The 15,201-nt window shown below is 41.1% G+C and overlaps 1 protein-coding gene across 1 annotated transcript in view; it reads left to right on the forward strand.

Annotated features, from left to right (window-relative positions):
* Positions 1 to 15,201, forward strand: part of LRP2 (LDL receptor related protein 2) — a gene marked incomplete at its 5' end in the record, with an annotated part of 198,609 nt that overhangs the window by 141,928 nt on the left and 41,480 nt on the right. Inside the window, 8 exons of the mRNA XM_080799264.1 lie at positions 1,171 to 1,302; positions 2,695 to 2,896; positions 6,736 to 7,031; positions 8,126 to 8,642; positions 9,188 to 9,340; positions 9,874 to 10,044; positions 11,304 to 11,527; positions 14,163 to 14,340. Coding sequence (XP_080655390.1) covers positions 1,171 to 1,302; positions 2,695 to 2,896; positions 6,736 to 7,031; positions 8,126 to 8,642; positions 9,188 to 9,340; positions 9,874 to 10,044; positions 11,304 to 11,527; positions 14,163 to 14,340 — 1,873 coding nt within the window. The remainder of the gene's footprint in view (positions 1 to 1,170; positions 1,303 to 2,694; positions 2,897 to 6,735; positions 7,032 to 8,125; positions 8,643 to 9,187; positions 9,341 to 9,873; positions 10,045 to 11,303; positions 11,528 to 14,162; positions 14,341 to 15,201) is intronic.

The raw sequence follows: 15,201 nt of genomic DNA on the forward strand, positions 1-15,201 counted from the left end.
CTCTAATCTCACTCCCCAGAAATAATCACTACAAAGGGTGAATGTGAATTCTCCTTACCTTTTGCTGTATATCCTCATATATAATTTTTAAAACACAAAGAGAGACCTTACTATGCATATTTTTCTGTAGCTTTGCCCCGTTCAGCTTAACAACACCATGTCAGCATGTTAGTGAACACGGATCTACTCATTCCTTGGTACTGCTGAATGTTACTCTGAAGTGTGGGTGGCCCAAGTGTCTTTTCCTTTCCCTAAGTGATGGATGTTTAGATTGTTTTCATTTTTTTCACTATGAAAAATAATGCTGGGATGAACACCTATTTATTTATTTATTTGAACATCCTTTTAGAAACCTCTTTGTGCATACGTGGGAAGATTCTTCTGGGCTAGATTACTAGAAGTGGTGTTTTTGTGTCAGAGCGGCTTTGTCTCTTAGAAAAGCTATGGTGATGTATACTCCTTTCTTAGCAGCTAATTTTCTTTTCCCTTAGGTTAATTTTGAGGGGACCCTGTGTGTATGGGCCTCTGGCAAATAGTTGATAAGGACATGTGGGTTTATGATGAAAGAATTTGAGTCAGTGATGACTAATTTAAAACATAGGGTGTCTTATCAGTTAAAGCCAACAAATATTTATTGAGTGCTTATGTTCTAAGTACTTTGGGGCCCACGTTGGGCTTATATTCTAGTGAGGGGACATGGGCAGCAAAACAGATAAGTAAATTATGTAGCATGTTGAAAGGTGGTAAGTCCTATGGAGAAAAGCAAAAAAAGAGAACAGGAAAATGGAGATCAGGCATGTTGGGGGGATAGTCTACATCAAATAAAATGTTCTGGGATGAAAACTAGACTTAAAAATGGAATGTGTGAAATAGTAGTTTATATTCTCTTGGGAAAAGACTGTTAATTCTCTATCATACTGTAAGGAAATAGCAAATCACATCCTAGTAACAAAAAATAGTGGGGGCTTTGCACCATCAATCAACTGCTTCAGTCTCAGACCATTGGTCACTGGTACTGGTCTCCTTGGAGGACCCAACAGAGCTCTACATAGCTAGGTAATGCTCTCCTCGGGTTTTTTAGACAGCCCACGTGATAGCAGGCTGCTTCTAAGATTTTTTAGACTGCAAACCACTTTTTTTCCCTGAGACTGTTTTTTTATCTTTTCTCAGAGTACCTTGAAGCAACATGCTTAAGTAATGAGTTCAAGTGTGACAGTGGGAGGTGCATTCGAAGAGAATGGATCTGTGACGGGGATAATGACTGCGGGGACATGAGTGATGAGGATGAAAGGCACCACTGTGGTAAGAGAAACCATTCGTTCCTCTGCAGAGTTACCTTCTAAGGCAACTCGGGAGATTGGTTTTTGTGTCTTTGGAGAGTATGACTGTCTGGTAGATTCCTCTTGAATTGAGTGCATGCTGACAAATTGTTACCTTTATTTTTCCCTCCGAAATTGTTTGAGAGCATCTACTTAAATGCCTTAAAATGATAGAAAATGATTTTAATGTTTATTGTCTTTCTCTTGCATTTAGCTAAGGGGAATAATATCCTACACTTCTTGAGCAGATAAAGAGAACTCAATTGGCCAATCTTACTAGCCGCCTTAAACAGTGTAGCAATTAACTGTGCCTCAAGTTTCATCTATTACCTTGTTGCTATTATTTTGAGGAGTGGGTGGTGGGAGGGTTATTTCTTATGTATAATTTGTGGAACAGACCATGGAACACCATTTTCCATTACGAGTAGAGCATGGAACTCTTTTAACTACGATGTCTTAGAAGAGTATCTTTTCATGGTCAGCAATAAAAACAGTGGTTCCCTGATGTTTGCATTTCATTGCAGCCCCATATGTCATTGACTTTGGTGGCTGTCTATAGCTCCACGTGTACTCCATCCATTGAAATGGGCAGTTGGCAGCTGCACAAACATCAGACTATAGCATGTACTTCTCCCACCTCCCCTCACCAAGACACCCCCTTTTTTTCTCCCATTCATTCACAGTGAGATTGGATAAAATGCCGGTTCTTTTATTCTGCAGGCATTAATGATTATGTATTAGCATCTCTTCTCTTTCCTAACAGTGTCAGGGTTTCTGACAAGTCCTGGTGATATATTCTGCTCCTATATATGCTTATTCTATGTGGGTGGTAGCTGTAATATAGTTGAAAAAGCCTAAATTTGGAGAAAAAAGACCTATGTTTCAAGCACTAGGTCTTTAGAAAGTTCTGTGACTTGGAGTCATCTAGTTTGAGCTCCAATTTTTATCTGTAGAACTGGCATAAAAATACCTATCTCATACTGTGTTTTTGTGAGTACACTTTATAAACCAAACATTTTTACCAAGTATGAGGCATTTTTGGTACACAAATAACAAAATGGGAGTAGGTTTCTGAAGCTCTACGGGAAAAGTATTATTTTACATTAATTTATGGAAAATTAAATGAGGTGTTTTATTATGTTTATTTCTTCTGAAAAAAAAATCCAAGGTCTAGAGCAATTAAAATGGAATTTTGAAGGTATTTTTTATTATACTCTGTTACATGAAAGTGATGTGACTTGTCCACCTGTTGTACTCTTTCCTTTCATCCCTCACACTCGTAAGTAACGTAAAGCAAGGGAAATGGTTCAGAATGAATTTGACTACTGGAATGAGTTTTCATGTGGTTTCTGTTTCTTGTGTGCTTTGGTTTCAGACAGCCACAACTGCTCAAGTTCTGAGTTTCTCTGTGCAAATAATGTGCCTCCATCCAGGAAGTGCATTCCCCAGTCTTGGGTCTGTGATGGTGATGCGGATTGTACGGATGGCTATGATGAGCATCAGAATTGCACCAGGAGATCTTGCTCTGGCAATGATTTCACCTGTAGTAATGGATTGTGTGTTCCACACTCATACAGGTGAATTGGGGCTTCAGATTTTCCAGTAACCTCAAATATACAGAGGGGCAGGGCTAACATCCATTAGGCATGGTGGCCACAATGCCTAAGATCATAGTACTTTCAATGGCCTATGAAAATGTTTGGATTTCTTTTAAAATAAAAAGAAAAAAAGAAAGTTTAGATCAAAGAGAGTGTTCTAATATGTAAGATTAATATATCTGCCTTTATCCTAATGGGATCATTAAATATAATTTTTAATATGCTCTTGGAGGAGGGGAACCCATGACGGTAAAAAGGCTTATGGCTCACGAAAGGCGCAATGTAACCTTGGCTTGAGGGCCAGGGAAATAAATGAAGTGGGCTTGATATAAGAAAACTCTTTCTTAAAGCAGGTATAATCTTGGTTTTCACTTGGAGTAGAGGCAAGGGTACAAGAAATACTTCATTTTCTTCTTAAGAAAAAGAACAGTACAGGCATGATCATGAACAGAGCTTGGCACTTAGGCTTAGAGCCAGTGAGACATTGGGGAGAAGCAGGTAAGGTGAGCTGAGAGTGCATGTTCTAGCTAAGAGATATGAATGCTGTTCTACAGTGCATGGGAGTACTGTTCTATTTTTTTTTTTTTTAGATTTTTATTTATTTATTTGACAGAGATCACAAGTAGGCAGATAGGCAGAGAGAGAGGGAGGGAAGCAGGCTTCCCACTGAGCAGAGAGCCTGATGCAGGGCTCAATCCCAGGACCCTGGGATCATGACCTGAGCCGAAGGCAGAGGCTTTAACCCACTGAGCCACCCAGACACCCCATGCTGTTCTATTTTGAGAGAAGTGGAAATCTGGATTTTCATATTAAATACTCTGATTTTATTTATTTTTAATTCTTTTGAGGGGGGGTGGAGGAGGGGAAGATGAAAGAGCAGAGGGAGAAGGAGAGAGAGAATCTTAAGCAGGGTCCATGCTCAGCACAGAGCCTGATGCAGGACTCCGTCTTATAACCCGGAGATCATGACCTGAGCTGAAATCGAGAGTCGGATGCTTAACCAAGGGAGCCACCCAGGTGCCCCTAAATTCCCTGATTTTAAATGCTGGAAGCAAAATGTAAAATTCTAAGAACGCTGCAGGTCAGATAGATTCTGTGCACAGCCTGCCAGTTTTGGGGACCCCTCCTGTAATATTCTGTTGCTTGATTGCTTATTGTTTTCTCCAAATGGGCCATTCCAAAGGTTTATCCTTTTTTTTTTTTTTTTTTTTTTTTGGTGTCCAACCTTCTCACTATCCCCACTTGGAAAATTTTGGGGTATAGAGGGAAACTGAGAAGAAAAATGATATGTTTCCTTCAATCCTGATGGACTAGAGGCATAGTAAGAACACTAACAAAAGGAGGGGAGCCCAGGAGGGAGTTTGATCCAGGTAGACAGGGAGTTTGATGTGGTGGGATTTGCTGAGGTGAAAATGTGTATGAGGCACTGGACACATAGAACTGGAGCTGAGAAGAGCACATGCCAAGGACTGTGAAAGGACATACATGTATCCTAAGAGCAACAAGAACTGTCCGCTTATCGCCTGCTAAGGAAGGACATGGAAAAGCTATAGGAAGCGGGCTCAAGCTCAGAGCAGCTGAGCTTCTCAGACCCTTGGCTGAGGGGCAGACAGCCTCTCCACAGGTCCTGAGGGCTGGAATCTGGTTGATGCAGAGCTGTGTGTTCATGGTGTTACTCCTGAGGAGACAAGAGAAGGTTATGTCATGTTCTGTGAATGCTGCAGAAGGCACAGGGACTTGGCATTAGGACCAAAAATGGTAGTGAGGAAGCCCAAGCAGACACTGCTGTTGGTGGTAGTATTAGCGCTCCCAAGTCACTCAGGAAACAGCTTTTGTAGTGAAATCGTATTTCACTCTGTTTTGTCTGTATTTAACTGATGGGGATGTGTTCTATAGATCAGTTTTTCATAAGGGAAAGTGAATAAATCCTTACCTGTATTTTCTCCCTCCTTGCTCACGAGTTCTAGCATGCTCTACTGTGATTTGTTCTGAATTCAGTAAATATTTAGTACCATCAGTCTGAGATATAGTCTGGAAACCTAGCCTTATAGTCTACAGAAGAGGTTTCTATCAGTTCTTAATTTTTATCAGATTCTAGATTATGTCTACTTCCTTTCTGAGCTCTTTCTTCACAATTCCATGATTAGTGTGATCTTGTAGCTGACTTACCCTGTCCTACCAAACCTTTACTGATTCTTTCTTTTCTTTTCTTTGTTACTTATTTCCTCTTTTCCACACTCCCTTCCACCTTCCTTCTCCTTTCTCTCACCCTGGTTTTTTGTTTTGTTTTGGCTGAGCTTTCAGAACTGCTTTAGCCAAGGGCCATGGCAGAACAGAAGAAATACCGCTTTTCTGTAAACCTGAGCTACAGGCTCTAAAATAACTCCAGATTCTGTTTGCTTGGGGGTGCCAGTAGCCACTAATAAGAGACCTATTAATGTGCACTTTTGCTTGCTTGGCACAATGTGTTTTCCCCCATTTGAGAGATGGTAAAGGGGATCATTTTTCCTATTGACTTTTTTCTTCCTAGCTCATTACTGATGCTGCCGAGGGATCTGGATAAGACTGAGTTGTGAGCCGTTTGCTGGACTAGTAATGTTCAATTATGTCCAAAAACCTTGTGATTTGCTTTTCGAACTGACTTTTTTTTTCGTTTTGAGTTGGATCTAAGCTAGAGGAAAGAAAGCGTTGGTGTTTCAGATCATTTGGAAATGAGTTAAGCAGCTCCTGGGAGAACAAATGGGGCTGAACCAGCTTGCTCTGATCACAACCTTCTTTACTATTACACACACACATTTTGTTATAAAAAAGGCACTTAGCCAGTGCCCTAGGTTTGTGGATGGCATTGCTCGTTAGTGACCTGACCAAAGATCAGTTATAAAACTGACCACATTCAGCTTTGGTACCTTGACATCTTTTAATGCTGAGCCTCCAGCCCCTATGCCCTCCATGGTAAATCCTTTTATGAATTGTCAAGCATGAGCTTTGCCAGTCCCTATCCAAGGTGCCTTTATACTTAATTCCTTGCTTGTGAATTCCATGATTCCTTTATGCTTATGTTTTGTTACTGTCAGCAGGAACCCCTTCAGTAATCATAACTTGCCAGGGATTTTGGAATAATGTAGAAAAGAAAGAGCAGTCTGGCTTACAGAACTTCAGGGAACCTTATTGTCCTTGTGATGCCTGGGAATGTTAGGTCCCCAAATAGGACTAGGAAGTGCCTTGTCCTTTGCCCACAGCCATACTGTTCTGCTGGTTCTCCCTCTTTCCCAGCACCATGACTACTCACAGCTCATGGTGGGTGGCAGGGTATTACGATTAAAGATGGAAGGAACAGGACAATGCAAACAATACTCCGATCGGAAGATACATACATGTTCTTGGAGGACACATAATGATCTTACCATGTATAATACATGTTCATTTGGGTGTGGGCACTTCTGTCATCTGGCTGCTTAGGAATTTGCCTGTGCCCATAAATCATCTCATTGTCTCATGAATAGATCTGATGAACACCAGAACTATGAATTTATGTTTAATTTGTTGACTGCTTAAAAATGAATGCAGTTATTTTTAATATGGTAGCAACCAGCACCTGGGGAGATCATATGGAATGCTATATATTAGATTCTTCCAGAGCTGGAGATTGGTGGGGTGGATAGCGATTCCAGGAGAGGGGGAACTAAGGACATGGGTGACTTTGTGACTGAAATGGTCGGCCTGACATTCAGGTAGACAGAGGAGGAAGCAAGGCCCCGAGCATGTGATAGTTGGGACTTGTCAGCCTCTCCAGGGGTGATACTGGTCTCATCACACAGGTGTGACCGGCGCAATGACTGTGGGGACTACAGCGACGAGAGGGACTGCTCCTACCCCACCTGCAGCGAGAACCAGTTCACCTGTCAGAATGGGCTGTGCATTTATAAGCAGTATATGTGTGATGGGGAAAACGACTGTGGAGATGGGTCTGATGAGCTGGAGCACCTGTGCCACACTCCAGAGACCACGTGCCCCCCTCATCAGTTCAAGTGTGACAATGGGAACTGCATCGATATGGTGAAAATCTGCAACCACCTAGATGACTGTTCGGACAACAGTGATGAGAAAGGATGTGGTGAGTATAACAGAGTATTTGGGAAAAGGAAAACCGGGGGACTGAATGTGGTTTTTCAATACTTCGTGACTCACCAGGACCTTCCAGTTGTCCTCTAAGTAGACTGTTACCAGAAAATTACTGTTGCTTGTCTGTCTTCTTTCTATCAAAAGGCAAGTATTTCTTAGTATATGAGGTTAGTACACAGACATTTTTAGGCTAATTCATCAGTTAGGCAGTCAATACAGAAAATAGAAGATAAGCAGATTCATACCATTAGTAGCTAACACCATTGTTAAGCAGGACAAACACTTTGAACCCTTGAAACGACTTGTCTGAGCTCTCCCTCTGCTAGGATTCCTTCCCCTGTTCATTTTCATCTTCAGGTGATGGAAGGGGAGAGTTTTAAACTCCCTCTCACTCCAACCTTCATGGGTAAACCAGTTGGGCATTTATAAAATATAATTAATAGGAACATATTCTCTTCCCTGTGTAGATAGTTTCTGGGTGAGCTTGGCCATGTGTCACAGGACCAGCCAGAAGGACACCCAGTGGACTGCTGGGTGGCTCATCCTATCTTGTGAGAGCCAAATGTATGCATCTTTTCCGGCTCCGTGTCCAGTGAGGTTACCCTGGTAACCTGAAATTGGCCATGGTATGAGAGTCACATGGCCGGAATGGAAGATGCTACAAATTACAGCATCTCAAAAAAAAAAAAAAAAAATTACAGCATCTCCCCACCCCCGAGATCTGTTTCACCAGCACACCACTGGCCAGGCTCTTTTTCTTTTGCTCTACTTTCTTCTCTCCCCTGCCATGTTACTTTTTAAATTATTGGTTACAAGGAGATTGGCAGGTATAGGATTAGAAGTCAAACATAAGCTTGTTCATTATATTAGTTGTTAAAACCACTGGTGAAGGATTAAGTTGGGGAGGAAGTTGAGAAATAGGGAATTTTGAGTATCTCTGGCCTTTAGAAAACCCTTATTGTCTGTCTGCTTTTAGCATGTTTCATTAAGAAATAGGCTGTCCAGTGGGAAGCTTGACTTTGGACCACTCTGGTGGGTCTGTTGTAGACATTTTAGCATCTCTAATACCTGTCTTTTACTTAACAGGCGTTAACGAGTGCAGTGACCCTTGGCTCAGTGGCTGTGACCAAAACTGCACGGACACCCTCACCAGTTTCTATTGTTCTTGTCGTCCTGGTTACAAGCTTCTTGCTGACAAACGGAGTTGCGATGATATTGATGAATGCAAGGAGACACCCTTTGTCTGTAGTCAGATGTGTGAGAATGTAATGGGCTCCTACATCTGTAAGTGTGCCCCAGGCTACATCCGAGAACCAGATGGAAAGAGCTGCCGGCAGAACAGTAACATCGAGCCCTATCTCATTTTTAGCAACCGTTACTATTTGAGAAATCTCACTACAGATGGCCATTTTTACTCCCTCATTTTGCAAGGACTGGGCAATGCTGTGGCCCTGGATTTTGACCGAGTAGAAAAGAGATTGTATTGGATTGATACAGAGAATAAAGTCATTGAGAGAATGTTTCTGAATAAGACAAACAGGGAGACAATCATAAACCACAGACTACCAGCTGCAGAAAGTCTGGCTGTAGACTGGGTGGCCAGGTAAGAAAACATTGAGGAGCTCTCTAAAAGTTGAAATGGTTTTAAAAAGAATATTATAACCATGTTTTTATCTTAATAAAGAATTGAATCTAAGCTTGTGGCCATAATTCAGAGTTCCTTCGTGCAGTCTCAATAATTCACTTAGACAAGTCTGTTTCCTTGGCTCTACCATTTAAACTGTGGTTCATAGCACTTAATTTCTCTCCCTTCCTCGTCCCTGCTCCTCTAAGCCTTTACATTGCTTGGGAAGGATGTTTACGCTGCATTAAGAAAGTAAAGCCAGAATCCTTGTGTGAGGTGTAGCCCCAGAATTCCCTATGTGGCAACCCCTTTAAAGTGGGAATTGTAGCTCACTCTTGAATCTTCTGTTGCCTCTTTGCAGGAAAGTCAATTTCCTGTTTCCCCCTCTGTTTTCTTGGGGGAAGTGCCTTCTAACAGTTGTCTCTGTGATTCCACCGTAGCTTGGATAGGAAATTCAGTGACTACCTATATACTGTTTCCCAAGCAAAACATCTGTCGTGGTAACTCCTGGCTCTCCATTTCAGAAAGCTCTACTGGGTGGATGCCTACCTGAATTGCCTCTCTGTCTCTGACCTTGATGGTCGATACCGCCGCAAGTTGGCTGAGCACTGTGTGGATGACAACAATACCTTCTGCTTTGATCATCCCAGAGGAATTGTCCTTCACCCGCGATATGGGTATTGTCTCCCTGTAATCTTGGGCTCTTCTCTCATGCCCATATTCTGCCTCTGTCACCAAAAAGGCTGTTCACATAGTTATCTCAAGGCCAGTATCTTGCTGGGATTTGTCTTCTGCTTTTCCTAACTGGTAAATGGTTTAGTCGTAATGGGTAGAAGCATGGCATCCTCAAATGATATTCATCAGCTCTTCCGTTTTCTTTGCCATGACACACCATTTCACTTTTCAGGTCACCTATTTTGGCTGCATGCAGAGAAATTGTAGTTAAAAACAAAAAAAACAAAAAACAAAAAACAACCCACCTTTACTGGACTCTACATGTCAAATCCACTGAAATCCCCAGTTAATCATGTTCATTCTTGAGCATTTCCTATACATCATCCCCTTTTAGATTATTTTCTGTCATTTTTTTTTCCTTTCTGAGAGAGTCTGTAGAATATAAATTCTATTTCTCTGATTGGAGAAGAGCTATGTCTTTTGGCTACTGACTTTTTTAACTTCAGGGACTGACCCTTTGTGTTTCCTCCAATAGGCATGTCTACTGGGCAGACTGGGCTCACCGAGCGTACATTGGGAGAGTCGGCATGGATGGAACGAATAAGTCTGTGATTATCTCTACCAAGATAGAGTGGCCCAATGGCATCACCATTGATTACACCAATGATCTACTCTACTGGGCAGATGCCCACCTGGGTTACATTGAGTACGTAAATAGAACAGGATAAAGTGAACCAAGCAACTGTTTATTCCAAATACTAGGACTTGTATTGCTAATGTATTATTCCCAGGTAGATTCTAACTGGTTTCTGTGTTAGAAGTCACTCTGAAGTCCTTTTTAACTAAAACTGCCTATAGGAAATTTGCTGAGCTCTGTGGTTATGGTATAGTAGAAAGAGTATGAACGTTGAAGCCAGATTCATCAGGTTTTTGTCCTGGTGCTTTTACTTCTTTTTTATTATTTTCCTGTAGAGAATAGAGGTAGTAATCTCTCTCCTACTGTAGACAGCTTAGTCCTCAACTCATCTTAATTTCCTTGTCCTCTTTTTAAACTGTTCATTTCTAAAATTGAGATATAATTGACCTGTAACATTGGCCATGAAGGTCTTGAAGTTTTCCTATGGCTTCTATAAGTTCCCATAAATTGTCATATTTTGGACAGTATTTTTAATATTTTATGGCTAACATCAAATTTCTTAGCTGCTAGCTCTCTCCACTTCCTGTTTGGGTTTTAGGGTTTATCTAAAATTGTAAAATATTAAAATATCAGTATTTTGACATAGACTCATAGAATGAGTGAGATCTTGGAATTGGAAGGACTGGAAATCTGGCCGTGAGTGCCCTGTGATACCTTGAAATCAGAAAACCTCCTCTGGAATTTTAATTGTCTGGAAAAGTATTCAGCAATAGAGCCTAGGGCATGATTAATAATAAATGTGCTGCCACGGTAAGCAGAGTGAAGCCTGCAGGCCTATACTCTATCTGAGTTGGCATATTCCTCACATGTGACACCAAGAATCTAGGTATTTCCTAAGAACAGCTTCTCCTCAGAAATGTTCGTGAAAAGGCACAATTCCAGCTTTGTATTGCTCTCCTCTAATTTCTCCCAGTGACTTAGGAAACAAAAATGGTGTCCCAGGGATGTTGAATGGAGAACATTCATGGGAGAGGTTATAAGCCTCTAAGAGCTGAACCAGCTGTATCTGCAGGAAAGCAGCTGTGGTTAGGAATTAGAGATTGTTGAACAACTGTGGCTATTCCTATTTTTTGAGCATGGCCTTTTCAATTTTTGCATCTTTCGTTTAGTCCAAAATATGTTTTAAGCTTAGTCTAGGAGTTTGGGGGAGGATCCGGGCTGTAGGTACCCTGAGAAGGTAGAATTTTATTAATCGATTTGTCAGTGCATCTGTCCTTAATGTCATTGGAAGAACGATTGGTTTGACTGAGTGACGACTTCTACTCCAGGTACTCTGATCTGGAAGGCCGCCATCGGCACACGGTATACGACAGAACGCTGCCTCACCCCTTTGCTATTACCATTTTTGAAGACACTATTTATTGGACGGATTGGAATACAAGGACAGTTGAAAAGGGAAACAAATATGATGGATCAGATAGGGTTGTGCTGGTGAACACAACACATAAACCATTTGACATCCACGTATATCATCCATACAGGCAGCCCATTGGTGAGTGTGTGGTTCAGAAGTTTGGCCCAGTTGCTCTGGTTCTCCGCATGCAGTTCTTATTTCCTTAAGAATAAACATCATGATTTATAAAGAGAATGATGTTAACGTGGTAATGTTTTCTACGAAACATGTGGGAAAACCTGCTTATGACTTTTTTTTCCCCCTTAACACCTGGTTTACTCTTAAAGATCGATCTGGGTTTTCATTTTTGATAAGAATTAACATTTGTTATGTTGCCATATTTTCTGAGCTGAAGTGACTGAAGTATTTTAAAGTGGGCTAAACCAGTCAGAATGGCTAAAATAAAACCTGTAGAAACAACAACAAGTGTTGGCGAGGATGTGGAGAAAGGGGAACCCTCTTACACTATTGGTGGGAATGCAAACTGGTACAGCCATGTGAAAAACAGGATGGAGGTTCCTCAAAAACTTAAAAATAGAACTACCCTATGACCCAGAAATTGCATTACTAGGTACTTATCCAAAGGATACAAACAGTGATTCAAAGTGGCACCTGAACCCCAATGTTGAAAGAAGCAATGTCCATGATAGCCGAACTGTGGAAAAATCCCAGATGTTCATTGACAGATGAATGGGTAAAGATGTATCTATATACAATGGAATGTTACTCAGCCATCAGAAAGAATGAAACTTTGCCATTTGCAAAGATGTGGATAGAACCACAGGGTATTACGCTAAGCAAAATAAATCAGAGAAAGACAAATATGTGATTTCACTTATATGTGTAATTTAAGATACAGATGAACAAAGGGGAAAGGTTGGAAAAATAAAATAAGATGAAATCAGAGAGAGAGACAAACCATAAGAGAAGCTGAACACTAGGAAACACACTGAGGGTTGCTGAAGGGGGGGTGGGTAATCAAAGCGTGGTACTGGAGTAAGAATAGACTTAAGATTATTTGGAGAGAATAGAGTCCAGAATTCGATCCACGCATACGTGTCAGGTGATTTTTGACAAGCTTGCATTGTACATCTTCTGTGTCCACGACTTCTCACTGCTCCTGGCAACCACTGATCTGATTCCTATCGCTATGAATGAGATCTGCCTATTTTAGACCTGCTTATAAATGGACTCAAAGCACAAGGATTTCATAACCAGAAAGTCAAGGGAATAGTTCGATTCGGGCAGTGTTCAAATAACTCGATCAGGCATTAATCGATCCCTTGGCTCCACCTTCTAGTTGACTTCACTCACGGCATATATTCTTAAGTGGTGGCAAATATGGCCAACAGATGCTCCTGTATTATGTTCTTTCTTTTTTTAAGATTTTATTTATCAATTTGTGAGAGAGAGAGAGAGCACGCACAGAGGGAGAGTGAGAGGGAGAAGTAGACTCCCTGCTGAGCAGGGAGCCCGATGGGGGGCTCCGTCCCAGGACCCTGAGATCATGACCTGAGCCGAAGGCAGACACTTAACAACTGAGCCACCCAGGTGCCCCGAAATAAATAAAATCTTAAAAATAAACACCGTGACATTCCACTCCTAAATATTTAAGATAACACCCTTGAAAAATAAGGACATTTCCTATGTAACCACAATAAATTATTACAAGAGATTAACAGTCATTCCCTAATACCGAGATCAATCCATTAAAATGATTGATTTAAAAGAAATGTTTAAAAGAAAATGACAATAATTATAAAACATATAATTTAGTACATTTCTATTTGAGTATTAAATTTTGTGTGTTAAACATGTGTTATGCTTATCATCTGGAAGGTAATAATGTTAAGAGCAACACAGTGTGTCATTATATTTCTTTTCTTGTGAACTTATATTCCTCATCATGTAGTTAAAGCCATTTCATGATTTATAGACAATCTAGCAAAAGTTTGGAATTTACTTTGGAGATAGAATGGATTATGTTGGCCTCCTTTGTTGTGGTGTTTTGTTAAAACGGGATAAACTTGGAAGTAAGGGAAAATGAGAATTGGCCAAAAAAAAATATACTCAGGGTCCCCCCCCCGGAAGTTAATATTCTTGATATTATTTTAGTGAAAATTCAAATTAGGAGCACGTGGCTGGTTCACTTGGTAGAGCATGTGATTCTTGATCTGGGGTCATGAGTTTGAGCCCCATGTTGGGTGTAGAGTTTACTTAATTAAAAAAAAATATATACACATATATGTGTATCTATCTATATCTGTCTGTCTATAAAATAGTTCAAATTAATCTTCATCTCCACGTGGTGACCCAGAAAATTAGTAAAGATGCCACACAGATGGACAGGTATGTCCATCTCATTCTTGGCCATACTTCTGTTGCCCATATTCTTAGAATGAGAGAATATAGCATCTGCTAGAAACTGTTAGGTCTGGGCACATGAATGTAAGCTAAGTTTCCCATCCACTCTCCAAAGACCTTGAGAAATGCATCTTTTCTAGCCCAGAACACCAGTGAGTATGCCTCACTTCTGGTCGCACATAGATCAGTTTTCTCAAAGCACAGCATTGCTTACACTTCTGCCATCTGTCCCATTTATGAATTTTGTGAAAAAGCACGAAACTTGGGTATGATTTTTCTTACTGAGCGATGACTAGTTTGATGAGGTGGGCAATCAGTTCACGTGTGTGTGATATTCTAAGTGAACTAACGTATATTTTCCTTCTACTAGTGAGCAATCCCTGTGGTACCAACAATGGCGGCTGTTCTCATCTCTGCCTCATCAGAGCAGGAGGAAATGGATTCACCTGTGAGTGTCCAGATGACTTCCAAACCCTCCGTTTGGGTAACATCAATGTCTGCCTGCCCAGGTGCTCCAGCACCCAGTTCCTGTGTGCCAACAGTGAAAAGTAAGGCTTGCTCTTCCCTCAGCCACTGCCTCTCCATCCCCTTGGATGATGGACACACATAGAACTTTGAGGGTCCAGGGGATGGGAGTTTCCTAATGAATTAAGGTTTGGGATAGTTAATGTGGTTCATTTGGAATGCATCAAGACTCTCAGTCCCCAGTCTCAGATAATTTCTTCCATGAATAGAAGCAGTTTTTTTTTTTTTTAACATTTTTATTTATTTATTTGACAGAGATCACAAGTAGAGGCAGACAGAGAGAGAGGAGGAAGCAGGCTCCCTGCTGAGCAGAGAGCCCAATGTGGAGCTCGATCCCAGGACCCCGGGACCATGACCTGAGCCAAAGGCAAAGGCCTTAACCCACTGAGCCACCCAGGCGCCCCTAGAAGCAGTTTGTTAAACAAAATGTATGCAAGTATTTCTCTGTAGAGAGGGAGCTAGAAACTGTGTTTTTTTTTTAAATTTCTAATAAATTGTCTTTGGTGTCAGGACCAAGATTGTATATTTGTACACTGAAAAAATGGCCCTCAAGAGTGGTAGAATTTCTGATAAAGTGTCAGTATCCAAAATCTCCAAACTTATAAAACTCAACACCCAAGAAACAAATAATCCAGTTAAGCAATGGAAAGAAGACATGAACAGACACTTTTTTCCCCAGAGGATACATCCAAATGGCCAATAGACATATGAGAAGATGCCCAGTACCACACATCATCAGGGAAATTGAAACCAAAACATGAGATACCACTTCACACCTGTCAGAATGGCTAAAATTAACAATACAGGAAATAACAGGTATTCGTGAGGATGTGGAGGAAGGGGAACCCTCCTGCACCATTGGTGGCAATACGAGCTGGTGCAGC

This window comes from Martes martes (assembly GCF_963455335.1).
Source record: "Martes martes genome assembly, chromosome: 3".
Classification (NCBI taxonomy): domain Eukaryota; kingdom Metazoa; phylum Chordata; class Mammalia; order Carnivora; family Mustelidae; genus Martes; species Martes martes.